Source organism: Takifugu rubripes, chromosome 18 (assembly GCF_901000725.2).
Source record: "Takifugu rubripes chromosome 18, fTakRub1.2, whole genome shotgun sequence".
Classification (NCBI taxonomy): domain Eukaryota; kingdom Metazoa; phylum Chordata; class Actinopteri; order Tetraodontiformes; family Tetraodontidae; genus Takifugu; species Takifugu rubripes.
The window spans coordinates 5347411-5361663 of record NC_042302.1 but is presented as its reverse complement, the minus strand read 5'-3'; the positions used below and the strand labels follow the sequence as shown (position 1 = coordinate 5361663).

The window sequence follows — 14253 nt, the reverse complement described above, 5'->3', positions numbered from 1 at the left end:
TCTGTCACAGCAGCCATTCAACCAGTGTCATACACCATATCAGAAATCCAAATTTAACTTGAACAACTCTGGAAGGCTGGATTAAAGGACCCTCTGCTTGTGATAACCTGGAAATCTTGATCCTTGAACACCCATTCCAACCAAAACCTTAAGTGAGCAGCCTTGGGACTGAACCCGTGATCCCCCCATAAAAACGCACACAGGACTCATCGTATTCCCTCCGGTTTATTTGGAATCAAGCTTCTAAACTTAAGCATTTTCATTTCTGTGTGACAGAATCGTCCTTTTTTCCCATTTGACATCATCAGCAAAGCTATAAAACAGGCACAGAAATACAAGAGGATTTCCCTGATTCAATGTGTAGCATCACAGTCCTCTCATCTCCTCCATATTGGTCTTGTCCTGTGCATCGTCCCTCCTGTGGGGCTGCGCCCGCGCCCTGAAGACGACGTACCCGCACAGCGTGAGAACCGGCTTCTGTGGTCGAGCCTGGCGCAGGTCACTGGACGGCGTGGTCATGGCTCGGGAATTCTGGGGACCAATATTAGTTTTAGAGACACAGTAACACCTATTTTAGCTGTAATGCTAATGTGGATGGTTGCACGCACCTTGCACAGAGAAATAAAGATGAACACAGGAATGCACATCAGTGGGGTGAGGATGAGAAGACTGCCCACCACGCCAGCCCAGACTCCGGGTATATACCCATAAACCATGATGGCATGGCCCTCCGCCAGGTTATACAGCATCGTGAACTAACAGATAGGATACGTCAGATTAGGAATTAATTTTCCACCTGAGAATGCTCAGTGACCCATTTTCTCTCTGCCTCTTACTCCACAGATGAGCGGCGTGATGAACAGCCAGCAGTACTTCAGCAAAGGGAGCGGCGGGTACCCGATCATGTCCTCGATGTTGTCATAGAAACGGTCGGCGCCTGCAGAGTCAGTCAAAAGGGAACGACACGCGTGAGAGCCACGTGATTTATTTTGTAATCTGAATGCCTCTTTATCTCAGTGTTTGGATGTGTTACGGGGGTCAGGTGATGGAAATAAGGGAGAGGAAGGGGGGAGGGTGGACGTTTGGGGCAATCAAACAAAATGAATGGCATTTCAAAAGAAGAGGAAGAGTGAATGACGAAAAGCATGCACCGCAGCTTCCTCTTGTGTTAAAAGTGATCACTGCAGTCACAAAAGTCCAATATATGCACAGGTTGAATGCAAATATCTCTTGTGTACAAGTTTAGTCCAGATAGGAAAGCGCTTGCGTTAATCTACATTTTAAAGATTTTTATTTGACTCTAAGCTTTTATCCAGTCAGATTTCATCATATGTTGTCAAGAAAATGAAGCGTAAAGAATCAACAACACAGATAACAACTGATATAAATAGAAACGAAACAGCTGTTTCAACCAATGGGGTCACTGGGAGCAGTTAGCATGTATAATGCTGTTAGGCTAAAAGTGTTTTTACATCTTTTGATCGGATCTAACTGCAACTGTAACCAATTGCAACTGTAGCAACAAGCACATTAAATAATAGTTTTGCGATTATTTAACAGCTGTTTGTCAGATACTGACTAAGTTGAGTTACCATAGATCCAGGCGACGGCAATGGTTTCGCAGCAGGCGATGAAGAGGAGGGTGATTCCACTTGCACCAAAAGTGTCCATCAGGTGGAACAGTACTATTCCGCCCTAAAGCACGGGCAGAAACAATAGGAATGTGGGAATAGCGTAGAACACATGCATATGTTTCTCTCTGCTCACCTGCGTCACGAGCGGCAGCCCCAGCAGGAAACACACGACAGCAATGGCCAGGACCAGTAGCTCTCTGGCACCCGGCTTCCTGAGCTGGCGTGGGAACAGGTCAGTGATGGATGTGGCCAGGCTCTCCACACACACGAACTGTTACATGCAGAAGGGAAACGTTAGCTTACATGGGAACGGCACACGTCATGATGCAAGGTGTCTTACCTGAGTGTCCAGGCCCAGAAAGAGGATCATGAGGAAGAAGAGGACAGCCCAGATGGAGGAGCCAGGTAGCATTGACAGAGCCTTTGGATAGGCTATAAAGGCCAGACCTGGACCTGTGCACAAGTCCATAAACACGTCATGTAAACAAGGAGTTTTAAAGGAGTTATCAGCTTTATTGACTCACCAGATACAGCAACTTCAGACAACGGTAAATCTAGTCCATGAGCCATGAATCCCAGCACCGAGAAGACAGCGAAACCAGCAAAGATACTGGTGGCGCTGTTCAGGAAGCACAGGGCCAAACAGTCTCTGCAAGATATCAGAGCAGAAATTCAGCCAATATATAAAGTACAAAGTGACAAGAGCCAGAGTTACTCACCTGTAGCAGTTGTTGTTGTATTTATTGTAGCTTCCCAGAGAGGTTAGCACTCCCTGACACACAGCGTAGGAGAAGAAGACCTGTGTCCCTGCTTCAGCCCAGACCTGCAGAGAGGGAAAAGACATTCTAGAGAGGCGCCAATACAACCAGCTTTGTTTGCTAATGTGTCTGTCAACAACAGACAGCTAACGAGTAAGTCATGTTAATCTGACTGCATATGAAGTCAATACGACATTATTCCAAGTTATTTTGCTGCTTTTATTCTTCATCTTTATGGTGAGGAGAAAGATCGAACAGAGTATCATCTGTGTAACATGAACATTATCCTCTTCCAGCATGTCAATCATATCAAAAGTGGTTCGAGGCCAGAGCCCTGAGGTATCCCTCAAGTCAAAGAGTTTTGAGAATCTCCAAAAGCAAAAGATTTCTCTTCAGAATCAGACGAATAGGAACCAAAGCATTTACATCCTGGACTTGTTAAACCAGCCCTGAAGATTTGATATTCCGGGAAAATCCACCACTAAAAGCAGCGTGATAATCGAAAATGATCGTGCACAAAAGTTTTTCCATCAGCGGATCAGTCGTGTCTTAAATGAAGTGTTTGTGTTTTTCCGTGGAATTAGGCTGAAAAGCGTCAAACAATCCAATGATGCTAAAAAGGTTAGCCGCAGGTTTTCATAAGGCCTTATATAACGATACAGCCGCTACTACTATTCTGTGGTTTATAGTTCCTTGTATCAATTAAAGGCGATTTGTGCGACACAGACTGAGAGTGAAGAAAGATAGCTGCCCCTTTAATACGGTACCTGGGTACTTTTGAAAAAATAAAGATAAAGCTTCCTTATTTCCAGGTGCTCCCAGCAAGAGTGGGCCCCACTGCACAATCGCTGCCAAGCGGAAGGAAGCTCCAGATGACGTTGCTAGCGTAAGAAAGAGGAGCCTGTTCCCTTTTTGTATTTCCGCTCTCAGCGCGAGCAGACAGGCGTCATTCATCTTTACGATACTTCCCAACTGTCTCCGTCTGTGTGAAAAACAGACATGGCCGCACTCAAGACGACACACAGGCTCCTTCTGTGGTCCCAGCAGGGAGGGGCCCTCAACACTAGCGAAGGATCTTCACATTGCTATGAAGGACAAAAACACCAGAGGCGCACGCCACAGGCGAAAGGAGACTCGCTAGGTCGTTGCCGCTGTAATCGGGAACAGATGCGCGTTTTACGAGCCTACGGCATCGTGGCGCTCCGCATTCTCATACGTGCTCTGACTTTTGACATTCCACCTACTGGCGAGAGCATAAAATGCAGTTTACCAGCGAAGATGCAATTAAAGAGCTTCCACGTCATCTATTCTCCGTTCACAAGAGCCAAATTCAAAATGGCACAATAGAGGAATCGAGCCCTTCGCATTTGACCTCTGACCTCAGCATTCATGAGTCTGGCGGTGAACATTCGGACACATGGCAGATGCTCACATTCCAATTCTTGACAGGAACAAATCAACGTTGTTAGCGGCCAAATGAGCCCCTTTATCCCGCCCGAGGGCGCCTGCCTCACGATGTTTGAGAACCATCCCCCCCCGGCACCACTGATGGTTAATGGGGTCCGATTTGGGAAGCTTTTCTCAACAAACATGCCTGTCAACTGATCTTGGTTTGCTTTTCTGGATAAGCTCCTGTCTTGAGACCGGAAAATAAGGCTTAAGGCAAAGAGAGAGGGGGTGAGATGGGGGGGAAGGCGGGGGGGGGGGGGGGGGGGGGATAAGAATAGCCTGTGTTCATACAGAAGATACGGGGGCCCAACATGATTACTGTGAGACAAACAGATAGATGATGTCTGGGCTCATTGTGAGCCGATTCTGTTCCAGGCACTTTAACTGGCTCCTTATTGAGTTTGTGACGTCTTAATTAAACAACAATCGCAGTTGCAAGAAGATGCGGTTCCGATGTCGAGCGCTCACATTTGGTTCGGCGAGCTTGCTTAAGTCAGGGGTAAGGTAGAACCTGAGCCCCTCTCCAGCCCCAGGGAGCGTCACTCCACGGATGAAGATGATGATGAGCAGCAGGTAGGGGAATGTGGCGGTGAAATAGACCACCTACAAAAGGAAAAAAAAGGTTTCTTGCTGTCTCCCAGGCAACAGACTGTCTAAAAATAACTTTTTTTTTCTAAGCATGTGACCATAAAGTAGATATCACACCCTGTTGTCATCTTCTGTTTCGCTTAAAACGCGAATAAAAGGCTCATCACAACCCGTTTAGCAAAATAAAGTAATAAAGTAAATTAAAAAAGTTGACCCGTACGTCGATGACCTCATTTTCTCACACATGCACAAGGGTCCTTGCCTTTCCCGTGGATTTAATCCCCTTCCAGATGCAGAAGTAGCAAATGACCCATGCCAGCAGGAGACACAGAGCCAGGTCCCAGTGTACCACTGACAGGGACATATCATCCGATAACCTCAACACGCGATTACTGCGGAGAGACAAGAAATCTCGTCATCTCGGGGTTTTCCCCCGACGCACGTCAAGCGCCAGCATCTTTCTCTCAACATGTGACAAACAGAAATATCAATATCTCATTTCAGGCAGTTATTTTCTCTGTGTGCGTAGATGAAAGGGCCAAACATCTGGATCCTAAATACAAAAGCTTAAAAGGGCTGGGAATGCATCTCATTATGTTAACACTGTTCCATGTTTGTGTTAACATTAGATAAAGGTCATTTGTGCGTGTGTGTGTGTGTGTGTGTATATGTGTGTGTGTGTGTGTGTGTTTCTCACATCCAGAACTCCTCTTCTGGTGAGTTTGCTGCCAGGAGAAGGTCACTTTCGTTCCTAGGAATTGACAAATAAGAATAAGCTGAGTTGAAATCTAGACCTTCCGAGCAATCCCAGCTTTTTATTTCATTTCGTCTTCTGTTAACGTAGCCACAAATAAATTTTTTTAATGAATGGTAAAATATATCTGCTGCAACACCACCATCAGTTTCCTTACAGCATTTTAGCTGTTAGCTCGTTTTAGCTATGTTGTTCTTTATTCCACAGCGAGATCTAACTGTGAGAATCCTGTTATTTTCCCACAGTGTCATCTGGCTCCACTCCTCATATTAATTACAGTTAATAAGAGGGTTGGAGTGTCTGAAAAAGACATAAAAGCACATGTGTGCCCCTGTGGAAGCCAAAACTAACAGAATATTTGTGAGCATTGTCTTCAAAAGGTTACGACATACAAATAACTTAGATCTTCAGCGAAGTTTTCTGTGGTGATGTTGTTCAGAAAGGACCAGCTGGAGTTGGATTTATACAGATGAGGGTTGTCTAAGATGTTGACGCCAGCGAGACAGGACTCTAGGAGGAGGAGGAAGAGGAGGAGGAGGAGGAGGAGAGAATTTGTAGCAGACTTCATGGAGAAATTCAAAGCGTGCAGGTGCTGCAGCTCTCACTGGTGTTCCACACGTTGTCACATGTAGACCAAGGAAGTGGAGTTTTGAAGGAGTTGACCAGGTAGAAGATGGCCCAGGCCAACACCACGATGTAGTAGATGTTCAGGTAGGTCACGATCACCTGAGATGCCACTCCAATCCCTGCAGGAAGCAGTCGCACACTTCCTTTAAAGGATACTTTAAAGTATTTATTGAAGAAAGACTCATTTTGGTGTGGGAATTTACCCTGGAACATGGGGCAGATCTTCCTCCAGGCTGTCACCCCACCTTCACTGGTGTACTGGCCCAATGCCGTCTCCAAGAAGAAGAGAGGAATACCACAGAAGAAGAGGAACACAAAATAAGGGATGAGGAAGACACCTGCAACCATCAAAAACAATCAAGAGTCATGCACTGGACATTTACACGGTGGGTCAAAGATCTACTCCTCAAGACGGGAGGGAATTTCCTATAGTACGTATGAAATCACACATTTCTGGCAGTTTAAAAGCAGAAACATGTGAGCCAGGACTTAAAGAGCATGAAACAGATTCCTCGCTGAGCTTCACGCTGCAGATAAATAAAGACCATCCTTTCTATTCACCTCCTCCATTCTTGAAACACAGATACGGAAATCGCCAGATGTTCCCAAGTCCGATGATTTCTCCAGCCATGGAGAAGATGAATTCCATCTTGTTGGCCCATTTCTCCCTTGGCTGAATCCCTCCTTCCGGAATTCCTTTATTGTCTGTGGGGTTTGTGTCCTGAGGCCCCCTCTCTGTTTCAGCAGTCATGATCTCGCTGCACACATGACATACAGTGTGCGTGCAAAATGCAAATCATGGATGCACACACAGATAAACAGCATGCAATCTAACTCATTTTCTGTGCATTAATCAACTATAACATATATGTGATTATCTAGCTCAGTTTAATGCTGAATTGGAACTTCCATTACTTTATTTAAGGTAGTTAAATATCTCTATGAATGTGAAGATAACTCACCTGCGATTCTGATGTTTACTCCAAGTGTAAACGTCTTTTACTGACTGGGAAAGTCATGAATCGCTTACTCTTTCGACAGGGGTGTGTCCTAAATTCGATCGAGCCCTACCCCCCTGGGGTAGGGCTCGATCGAAATGCCAGAAATGCTTGGAAAAGGCAAACAAAAGTTGCAATGTTTAACACTGAAAATCTATTAACTTTACCCTATAATGCCTACACTGTATTAACTATCTTTAGGGTTCTATACCACTGTAAATCGTTATATTTTGGTTCACTAGTCATTTGTAACTGGATCTAAGCAGATACATTTGTACCACCTCCTTTTAGCCACTGGGTGGCAGTAAGGAGAGACCAATGAGAACAAAATCATGGGCGGAGGGAGGGTGTTGGCCACGCCCATAATATGCAAGAGAATCGTTTGACTCCGCCCCGCGTTAAACACTGCACTGCAGTTTGGTGTTCGCACGAGGCGGTGACGCACTGACGTCTCGTGCGTGCCGAACCAGGAAGTACACGTAAATACGCAGAACATGAAAAAAATGATGTAGCTCCAGGAAGTAAACCTTTATCTTTTATTCGTAATGGAACGACTAATATGCATAACAATGTGCAGATAAAGGCAGAGAGACAGGCTGGTGACCCGGTAAGACGACCGTTGAGTACTGGCTGCAGACGGTACTGAGCTCGATATGGCAATATCCTGCATTACGTTTGTTTACAGGATGAAATTGCTCGGCGACGGTTACTCTTAAGCATCTGTGTGTCGGCAGGTTGGGTAGGCGAAAGAAACATGAAAACGAGCCTTTCAGTTGCAGTTACCGCACGTTAAATGTGCCTCTTTTTTAAAATAAAGGTGCCTGTTAATTTCAGATTTGGCCATGTTAGCCATCAGACCGTCGGAGGAGGAGTCCAACGAGAATGAGGAGATGGACACCTCGGAGTCCAACTGGTGCTGGTTCTACTTGGCCGAATGTGGAGTTTGGCACATGTTTGAGGTAGACGCCTCCCTAAACAGACTTAATGAAGCCTTTTCCCATCCCTTCTGTTTGAATGCTGTGACATCAGCATCTTTATATATGTCACATAGATCCAAAACATTCCCATAAGACTATCAACAACCGTTGGATTAGTCTCCATGTTGTCTGTGTTCACCAGAATATTATCGATTTTTTTCTGTCGATTCTGTTGCATTGCCATGTATTTACCCAGAACTAGTCCCAATACTGAGTCCAAAAGGGTTTTGATTGTCAAAGGAATTCATTCCTGATTAAAATGATGCCCTTTTCCTGCAGAAATCTGTTTCAAAAAAACTAATTGTTTGGGTTTTTTGTATCCTGCCGCCATCAGATTGATCCCAGCGCCTCGTGCTCAGTGACAAGCGCTCAGATTGAGCAGTGCTACAACAGGAACCAGCGAGGTGTTATGGAATTCTACACGGCAAAGTACACCTACAGACTGGACTTCTCCAGTAAGGCGGCGGATTCAACGCAGTTTTGCCAACGATGCATTAATGTCAATGTCAATTTTCACTTTCTCCTCAGTGATGAGGCAGATAAATGTGACAACAGGGAAGCAGCGGCCGATCAAGCGCTCCCTCCACTCTGCCACTGGCTTCAGGTACGATCCGCAGATGCCAACGATGAAACGACGAAAACCAAAGCTTTGACTTCAGCAGGCAAAAGCAGGGTGAGAAACTAACTATGTCTACACCAGCAGCGAATGTTTAGATATTTTTCCTCTGCTGGGATGTGTCAGGTTCATCTGTGATAATCTGGCCCTGCCTGTTCCGTGTCACTGGGAGAGAATCAACACAGACGAGCCCTACCAGGTGCTACTTTATTATCAGGAATATTAGTACTGGAAACACTGTTTTGAAGACACTCCAATCACATCCAAGCCTTTAGTGAAGTCATGGTTGTGATGCTGCAGCTCATCCAGCTCGGACGAGACACCCACGAGTTCAAAGAGGTGGCCCGGCTGTATGAAAGGACCATGGATCACCCCATCAAATCCATCCAGAGGATTCAGAACTTGGATTTATGGGAATTCTTCTGCAGGTACAGGTAGAAAAGTTGATGCCTCTCCTTCCAGGAAACTCATCTGAGAGCCTCTTGTTTGCTGAAACATTTAGCTGACTGGGAGGTAACGTGGAAACCGCACATTTGCCGCTCGGACACAGACTTGGAAGCAATCAGCTGTTCCCTCCTTCTCTCCTCAGGAAGAAGACTCAGCTGCAGAAGGTCAAGCGCACGTTGGACATCGAGGAGCGAATGCTGTTCCACGGAACAGGATACAGTAACATTCAGGCGATATGCACTTTTAACTTCGACTGGCGGCTCACGGGGAGCCACGGCGGCGTGTACGGCAAAGGTAAACCCCTCTCTTTTCTAATGTGACATCACAAACGCTGTTAACTCCATTGTCCGGCTGCAGGGAGCTATTTTGCCCGGGACGCCAAATACTCCAGTAAATTCTGTCACACTACGGGGAAGCACAACATCACCCTGCAGAGACACGGGCTGGCCCCGCCCATCTTTGCCAGCGAGCCGCCCTACAAAACCATGTTCCTGGCCAGAGTTCTGGTGGGGGAGTACTCGGTGGGGCACCCCATGTACTGCAGACCGCCCTCCAAGGACACCAGCTTCACCAGCTTCTACGACAGCTGCGTGGACGACATGGCCAATCCAAAGATTTACGTCATCTTCGACAGCAACCAGATCTATCCCGAGTACATGATCGAGTTTTACTGAAGCCCGGAATGCGGCGGCGGGAACGACGGCAGCGGCTCGAGGGTTGTTCCCCGTCGCGACGCTTGGGCGTGACTCATCCAAAGTGCCTTTAGGGAAGCCTGGAAACCAGACAGTGGAGGCTTTGTGGACAGTCTGTTGACTGTTTTCAGTGTTCCGTGACAGGCCTGTCTTTGGCAGCAGTCTGTGCGTGCGTGTTCTGTCATGCCTCTCATCGGTGCCATTCACGAGCTTGTTTACACGTCTGACAGAAAGCCAAAAACACCACCACCGGCTCTTTAGTGCCACCATCTGCCATCGCCTACCCCCTGCGGCTCGACTGAATTTATTTTTGTCTGTTTTTGTTTTTAAAAATGCTTCTACCTCCACATTTTCACGCCTGCTCCAGTGTTCCCCTCTCCCCCCCACCCCCCCACCCCTTTCCATGAAAGGTTTTATATTTGTGTCACAGTGACACACAATGTCGTTATGTTGCGCTCATTCGAGGCCCCGGCGGCGCTAAAGGCTAAAACTTAGCATTTCAGTTCGGTTCAGTTTCGGGTCCAGCTTTGAAATCGTTGTGCACCTTTGTGGGGGGAAAAAAGCAGACCTAGGTTACGTTACAACAACCGCTCGTTGTGCTTTTTGTGATATTCTGTCATGTATTTCTCTGCTCCGGAGAGAAAGCGGTTGTGTAGCAGCCGCTGCGGCGCTCAACACTAAAGCTGCGAGAGACATAAGCTGTTTCCTGTGTGTGTGTGTGTGTGTGTGTGTGTGTGTGTGTGTGTGTGTGTGTGTGTGTGTGTGTGTGTGTGTGTGTGTGTGTGTGTGTGTGTGTGTGTGTGTGTGTGTGTGGTTTTGGACATTTGCACATTCCAGCCAATAAACTTTTCAGCAAATTGCTTGAAACTGTTTCTACTCATGTTCCTCACCTTTTTTTTTTTTTTTTTAAAAACACAGTTTCAAACTTGCCTTGACCTTTGACCTCTGGGATCTAATTCCGAAGTAAGAATTCAGGGATTCAAGATTCAAGAGTACTTTATTGATCCCTTTAGGGGGTGTCCACCAGGGAAATTAGCATCTCCAAAGATCTACAAGCATCTACAAAATTTCCCACCACCATTACACCCCATTAAACCTATTAAAGATAATAAAAATATAATAAAATAAGAAATAAAATAGAATAAATTAAATAGAATATAAATATAAAACTATAAAAATGTTCCAGTTCTCCTGTTGGCCCTCCTCCCCCCCTGTGAGGAGTTGAACAGCCTGATGGCTCGGGGGATGAATGAGTTCCCCAGTCTGTTGGTCCTGAACTTGGGGAGGCGCAGCCTCTGGCTGATCAGGCTTCTCTGGCTGTGGATGACAGTGTGCAGAGGGTGGCGGTCATTGTCCATGATGCTCCGCAGCTTGTCAATAGTTCTCCTCTCTGCCATTGTCGCCAGAGGTTTCAGCTCAGGATCAAAGCACCATCGATGGGTTCTTTCTTTCTTGTCAACCTTCCAAAATGGCATAAATATTGAGGTCCCCCTCCGTGGACGCTGGTGAGCCTCCTGTAGACTGGAACAGGATGGAAAACTTTGATCATTTCTAAAGCTTAAAAACTATTTCTGGACCTCATCCACAACAGAAAAAACTCATTAAGCGAGAGACAAGAACGGACCCTCCAGCAGGGGGCGCTGTAGACGCGCACAAGAGTTAACCAGCTGGTTCTGTAATTAAGTTATTAGAAATATCAATAAAGGTCAATAAAATACTCATAATTATCGCAGTAATAAGCTTATACGGTATCGATGAATTCCACATCTTCTATTCATTTAAAATTCTTTCCTATAATAGCCAGGTTTTATTAGAAGCCTCATTGACTTATGAATAAAAAAAAACAGTAAGCCATCACCTGAAAAAATATGTAAATGATAATCAAACTACAGCAGAAGCTTAACAACAATAATTTAAATCAACTTATTCAGATATTACCTCAATTAATAATTCAAGATCAGTATTCTATCGTATCACCAATCAGCAATATTCATTAAAAAAAAAAGTATGCTGTTACTATCAAAACCTTATTAAAAAACATAAAAGTTTGATTGTATAATATTGTTATAGTGACAGGCTCGGCTGCTGAGAGGGAAAAAAAGTTTTATTGTGGAAAAAGACTTTTTCTTTACAAAACTCCACAAACGTTCAGCTACATCTGCATTTAACCAAACTGTAGTCTTAAAAAACACACTTGACATCTGTTCACGTCTCTCTGGAACCAGGGAGCCCACCTGACGACCCTGAGCAGAGAGCAAAGGTCACGCAGACCAATTTACACACAAACTATCAATAAATTAAATTCGAATCGGGGTAGCACACACAGAACAGAGCAGGTGAAGGGAGGGGGTGTGGTGAGGGGGGGTCCTGATCCGGTTCCAGTTTTACGGGCCCGACAGGTGCAAACACTCTTCAGTTACACCAGCGGCTGAGAGGCGCTGCTGTTTACGGAACTGTCTGAGCCGCTGAGTGTAATTCATCATTAAAACTCCTCTTTGTTCAAGTCTCTTGCAGCGTTTACCCACAATGCAACCTGGCAGTCGGCAGCTGACAGGAATAAACATGGATGTCGCTGTCCATCACCCGAAACTGGTGTTGTGAGGCGGGCGTTCTTTGGTCAGCCCACCACAAGGGGGCGATCAAGGTGCTTTAGTGTCTGGCCTTCCAGAAACAACATGGCGGCATCCACATCCCAAACGGAAGTCAGGAGCAGCTCCGGAGTTCTGGTAAGTTCAGTTTCACACCTCGCTATGACGTAAACCCCCCCAATCGGGTGCCGATCTGAGAGCGCTCCTGGAGCCCCGACACACGTTATAAAACACACAAAGAAGATGTGTGAGGAGTTCCCCTTCAAAACCAGCTGACATCACGCCGCAGCTCTGGAGAAGCCATCGGAAACACTCCTCTTTCGTTCCAACAACGCGCTGTAAAAACCCGCCCGGGCGTTAGCGTCCGAAACAGGAAACGGAGGAATGAGTCAGACAAAACTGTCACATCATCATCTCGGGACAGGTCAAAGGTCGCCAATGCGCCTGGTCTGCAGTTCTTGCCTCTTCATGATGTTACGAAGCTTGCGCAGGTTGGACTGCGTGATTGCGTCGTCGGGTTTGAGCTGCAGCGCGCGCAGGTAGTTGGCCTCTGCCTCAGGGAGTTTCCCGTTTAGGTGGAGGATGGCGCCGAGGTTCATCAACGCCGCCGGGTACTGCGAAAGGACACAGCCAAAATACGTTTTGGAAAAAGAAAGAAAGAAGAAGAATCATGAGAACTAGCTTGAAAGCTAAATCTGTTAAAAGGATTGGTATCATGTAATGTTCAAAGGAAAAAATGAGGAGATCAAAGAAAATCCTCTGACTTTTGTGTTTAGTTTCTGAAAAAGTCAGAATTTCCAATTTCTGTTCGCAAAAACTTTTAACTATTAGCGATTAAAACATTGTAGAGCCGATTTTTAGTGGCGAACCTATTAAAAAACCTATCAAAAGTGTTCCTCGGAACATAAATCTGTCCCATTTCTTAAGTTTTGGTTGAATTTGTGCGCTAACAGACGTTTATGCTATGTTTAAGTGTGATCAAAGTGAAGCCATCTGTCCTGAAATGTCACATCAGCCGATCCGTCCGACCCTCATCAGCACGCTGTCGACCAGAGACGACCTCCATCCCGGGACCTGCATCCTAACCCCCCCTCAAACACCACTTGTTTACATTCCACTTCCCAGCCAGTGTTAAAAGGCTACCCTCGGGAGTGCCGCCTGGTTTGTCCTCACCTAATTCATCAAACGAGGGTGGAATATTTTAGGAAAGTGTCCTGGAAAAGAGGAAAACGTAGGAAGTGGCAGCTGTGCCGGACCCCCCCCCCCCCCCCCTCTTTTTATAGCGGTGACACATGGCCACATTAGGAAGGGGGGCACTCATTTTTCCTGCAAACTTTCGGCTCTCTGTCCCGTCGAGGATCCTTGGGAGCAGCTGACACGCTAAGCCAGACAAATGAGGCGGCCCCGGCCGATACGCAGCGCTGAGACGGGGCTAAATCATTCCAAAATGAGCTTTGGCTGCATCCATTCTGTCCACGGGGAGGCAGCCAGATAGTAAATCGGCAATTATGTTTCCGCCGAAACAATTATTTCGACTTGTTTTCAGCGGTGATGAAAAAGCTTTCGGCTGACCTTCAGCTGCGTTTGTGGCCGTTTGAAGATAATATCTCCCTCCAACGGTTGGGAGGCTCGAAGATGTTTTCCAGACGCGCTAGCGGACGCGAACGATACTCCGCTTTCATCGGAAATATTGTGAAGGGTTACAGGAAGGGAAACGAGCAACGAATGGATGTAAACACGCTGAAATATAGTTTCTCATACAACTACAAGGTGGGAATTGTGTTTTTCATTTAGCCATCTGTATTAATTTACTGTGAATGGAAACAGAATTTCCAAGTGCTGCTTCGCGTCAAAATCATCCGAGAAAATGCCGGCTGGCTTTTACCGAGATGTCGTCCGAGGGGGACGCCTTTGGGTTTCCCTCAGAACCTGATTGTTATTGGATTAAGCTGATATTTGGGAAAGGTTGTCATCCGTCCGCACGCTAGCGTGAGGAAAATATTGCAGACGAGAGTTGCTTTAGAGGTAACAGAAGGGACGTTATCCAGATATCTGACGTGAAGGCCTCCGTACTTAAATGGAAACAAATATTTGAGATGATTTTATTTACTCGTTAGCAAAGTGG

At 46.1% G+C, this 14253-nt stretch overlaps 3 protein-coding genes across 5 annotated transcripts in view; 1 reads left to right on the top strand and 2 right to left on the bottom strand.

Moving 5' to 3' along the window:
• Positions 1-208: 208 nt before the first annotated feature.
• LOC101061439 (sodium- and chloride-dependent GABA transporter 2-like) lies at positions 209-6925 on the bottom strand. The gene is made up of 16 exons (XM_011613357.2): positions 6773-6925; positions 6372-6568; positions 6014-6148; positions 5789-5929; positions 5576-5693; positions 5127-5180; positions 4692-4821; positions 4310-4444; positions 2354-2457; positions 2159-2283; positions 1975-2087; positions 1768-1905; positions 1593-1695; positions 837-937; positions 609-755; positions 209-531 (listed from the first exon to the last, which is right to left on the bottom strand). Exons 2-16 carry the CDS (start codon positions 6559-6561, stop codon positions 367-369), a joined length of 1899 nt encoding a protein of 632 aa, XP_011611659.2. The 5' UTR covers positions 6562-6568; positions 6773-6925; the 3' UTR covers positions 209-366.
• Positions 6926-7226: 301 nt separating this feature from the next.
• Positions 7227-10407, top strand: parp11 (poly(ADP-ribose) polymerase family member 11). Of its 3 annotated transcripts, XM_029825286.1 has the most exons (9): positions 7227-7415; positions 7494-7547; positions 7643-7767; positions 8120-8240; positions 8314-8389; positions 8528-8600; positions 8702-8829; positions 8991-9142; positions 9206-10407. In XM_029825286.1, the coding sequence occupies exons 3-9, from the start codon at positions 7651-7653 to the stop codon at positions 9520-9522; spliced, it is 984 nt and encodes a 327-aa protein (XP_029681146.1). In that variant the 5' UTR covers positions 7227-7415; positions 7494-7547; positions 7643-7650; the 3' UTR covers positions 9523-10407. The 3 variants fall into 3 exon arrangements, with proteins under 3 accessions (XP_029681146.1, XP_029681147.1, XP_029681148.1); XM_029825287.1 differs by having other exon boundaries at positions 7494-7767; XM_029825288.1 differs by lacking the exon at positions 7494-7547 and having other exon boundaries at positions 7227-7447.
• A 1145-nt stretch (positions 10408-11552) lies between these two features.
• tmtc2a (transmembrane O-mannosyltransferase targeting cadherins 2a) overlaps positions 11553-14253 on the bottom strand; it is a 21839-nt gene continuing 19138 nt past the window's right edge. The window contains exon 12 of the mRNA XM_011613351.2: positions 11553-12742. Coding sequence (XP_011611653.2) covers positions 12554-12742 — 189 coding nt within the window. The 3' untranslated portion in view covers positions 11553-12553. The remainder of the gene's footprint in view (positions 12743-14253) is intronic.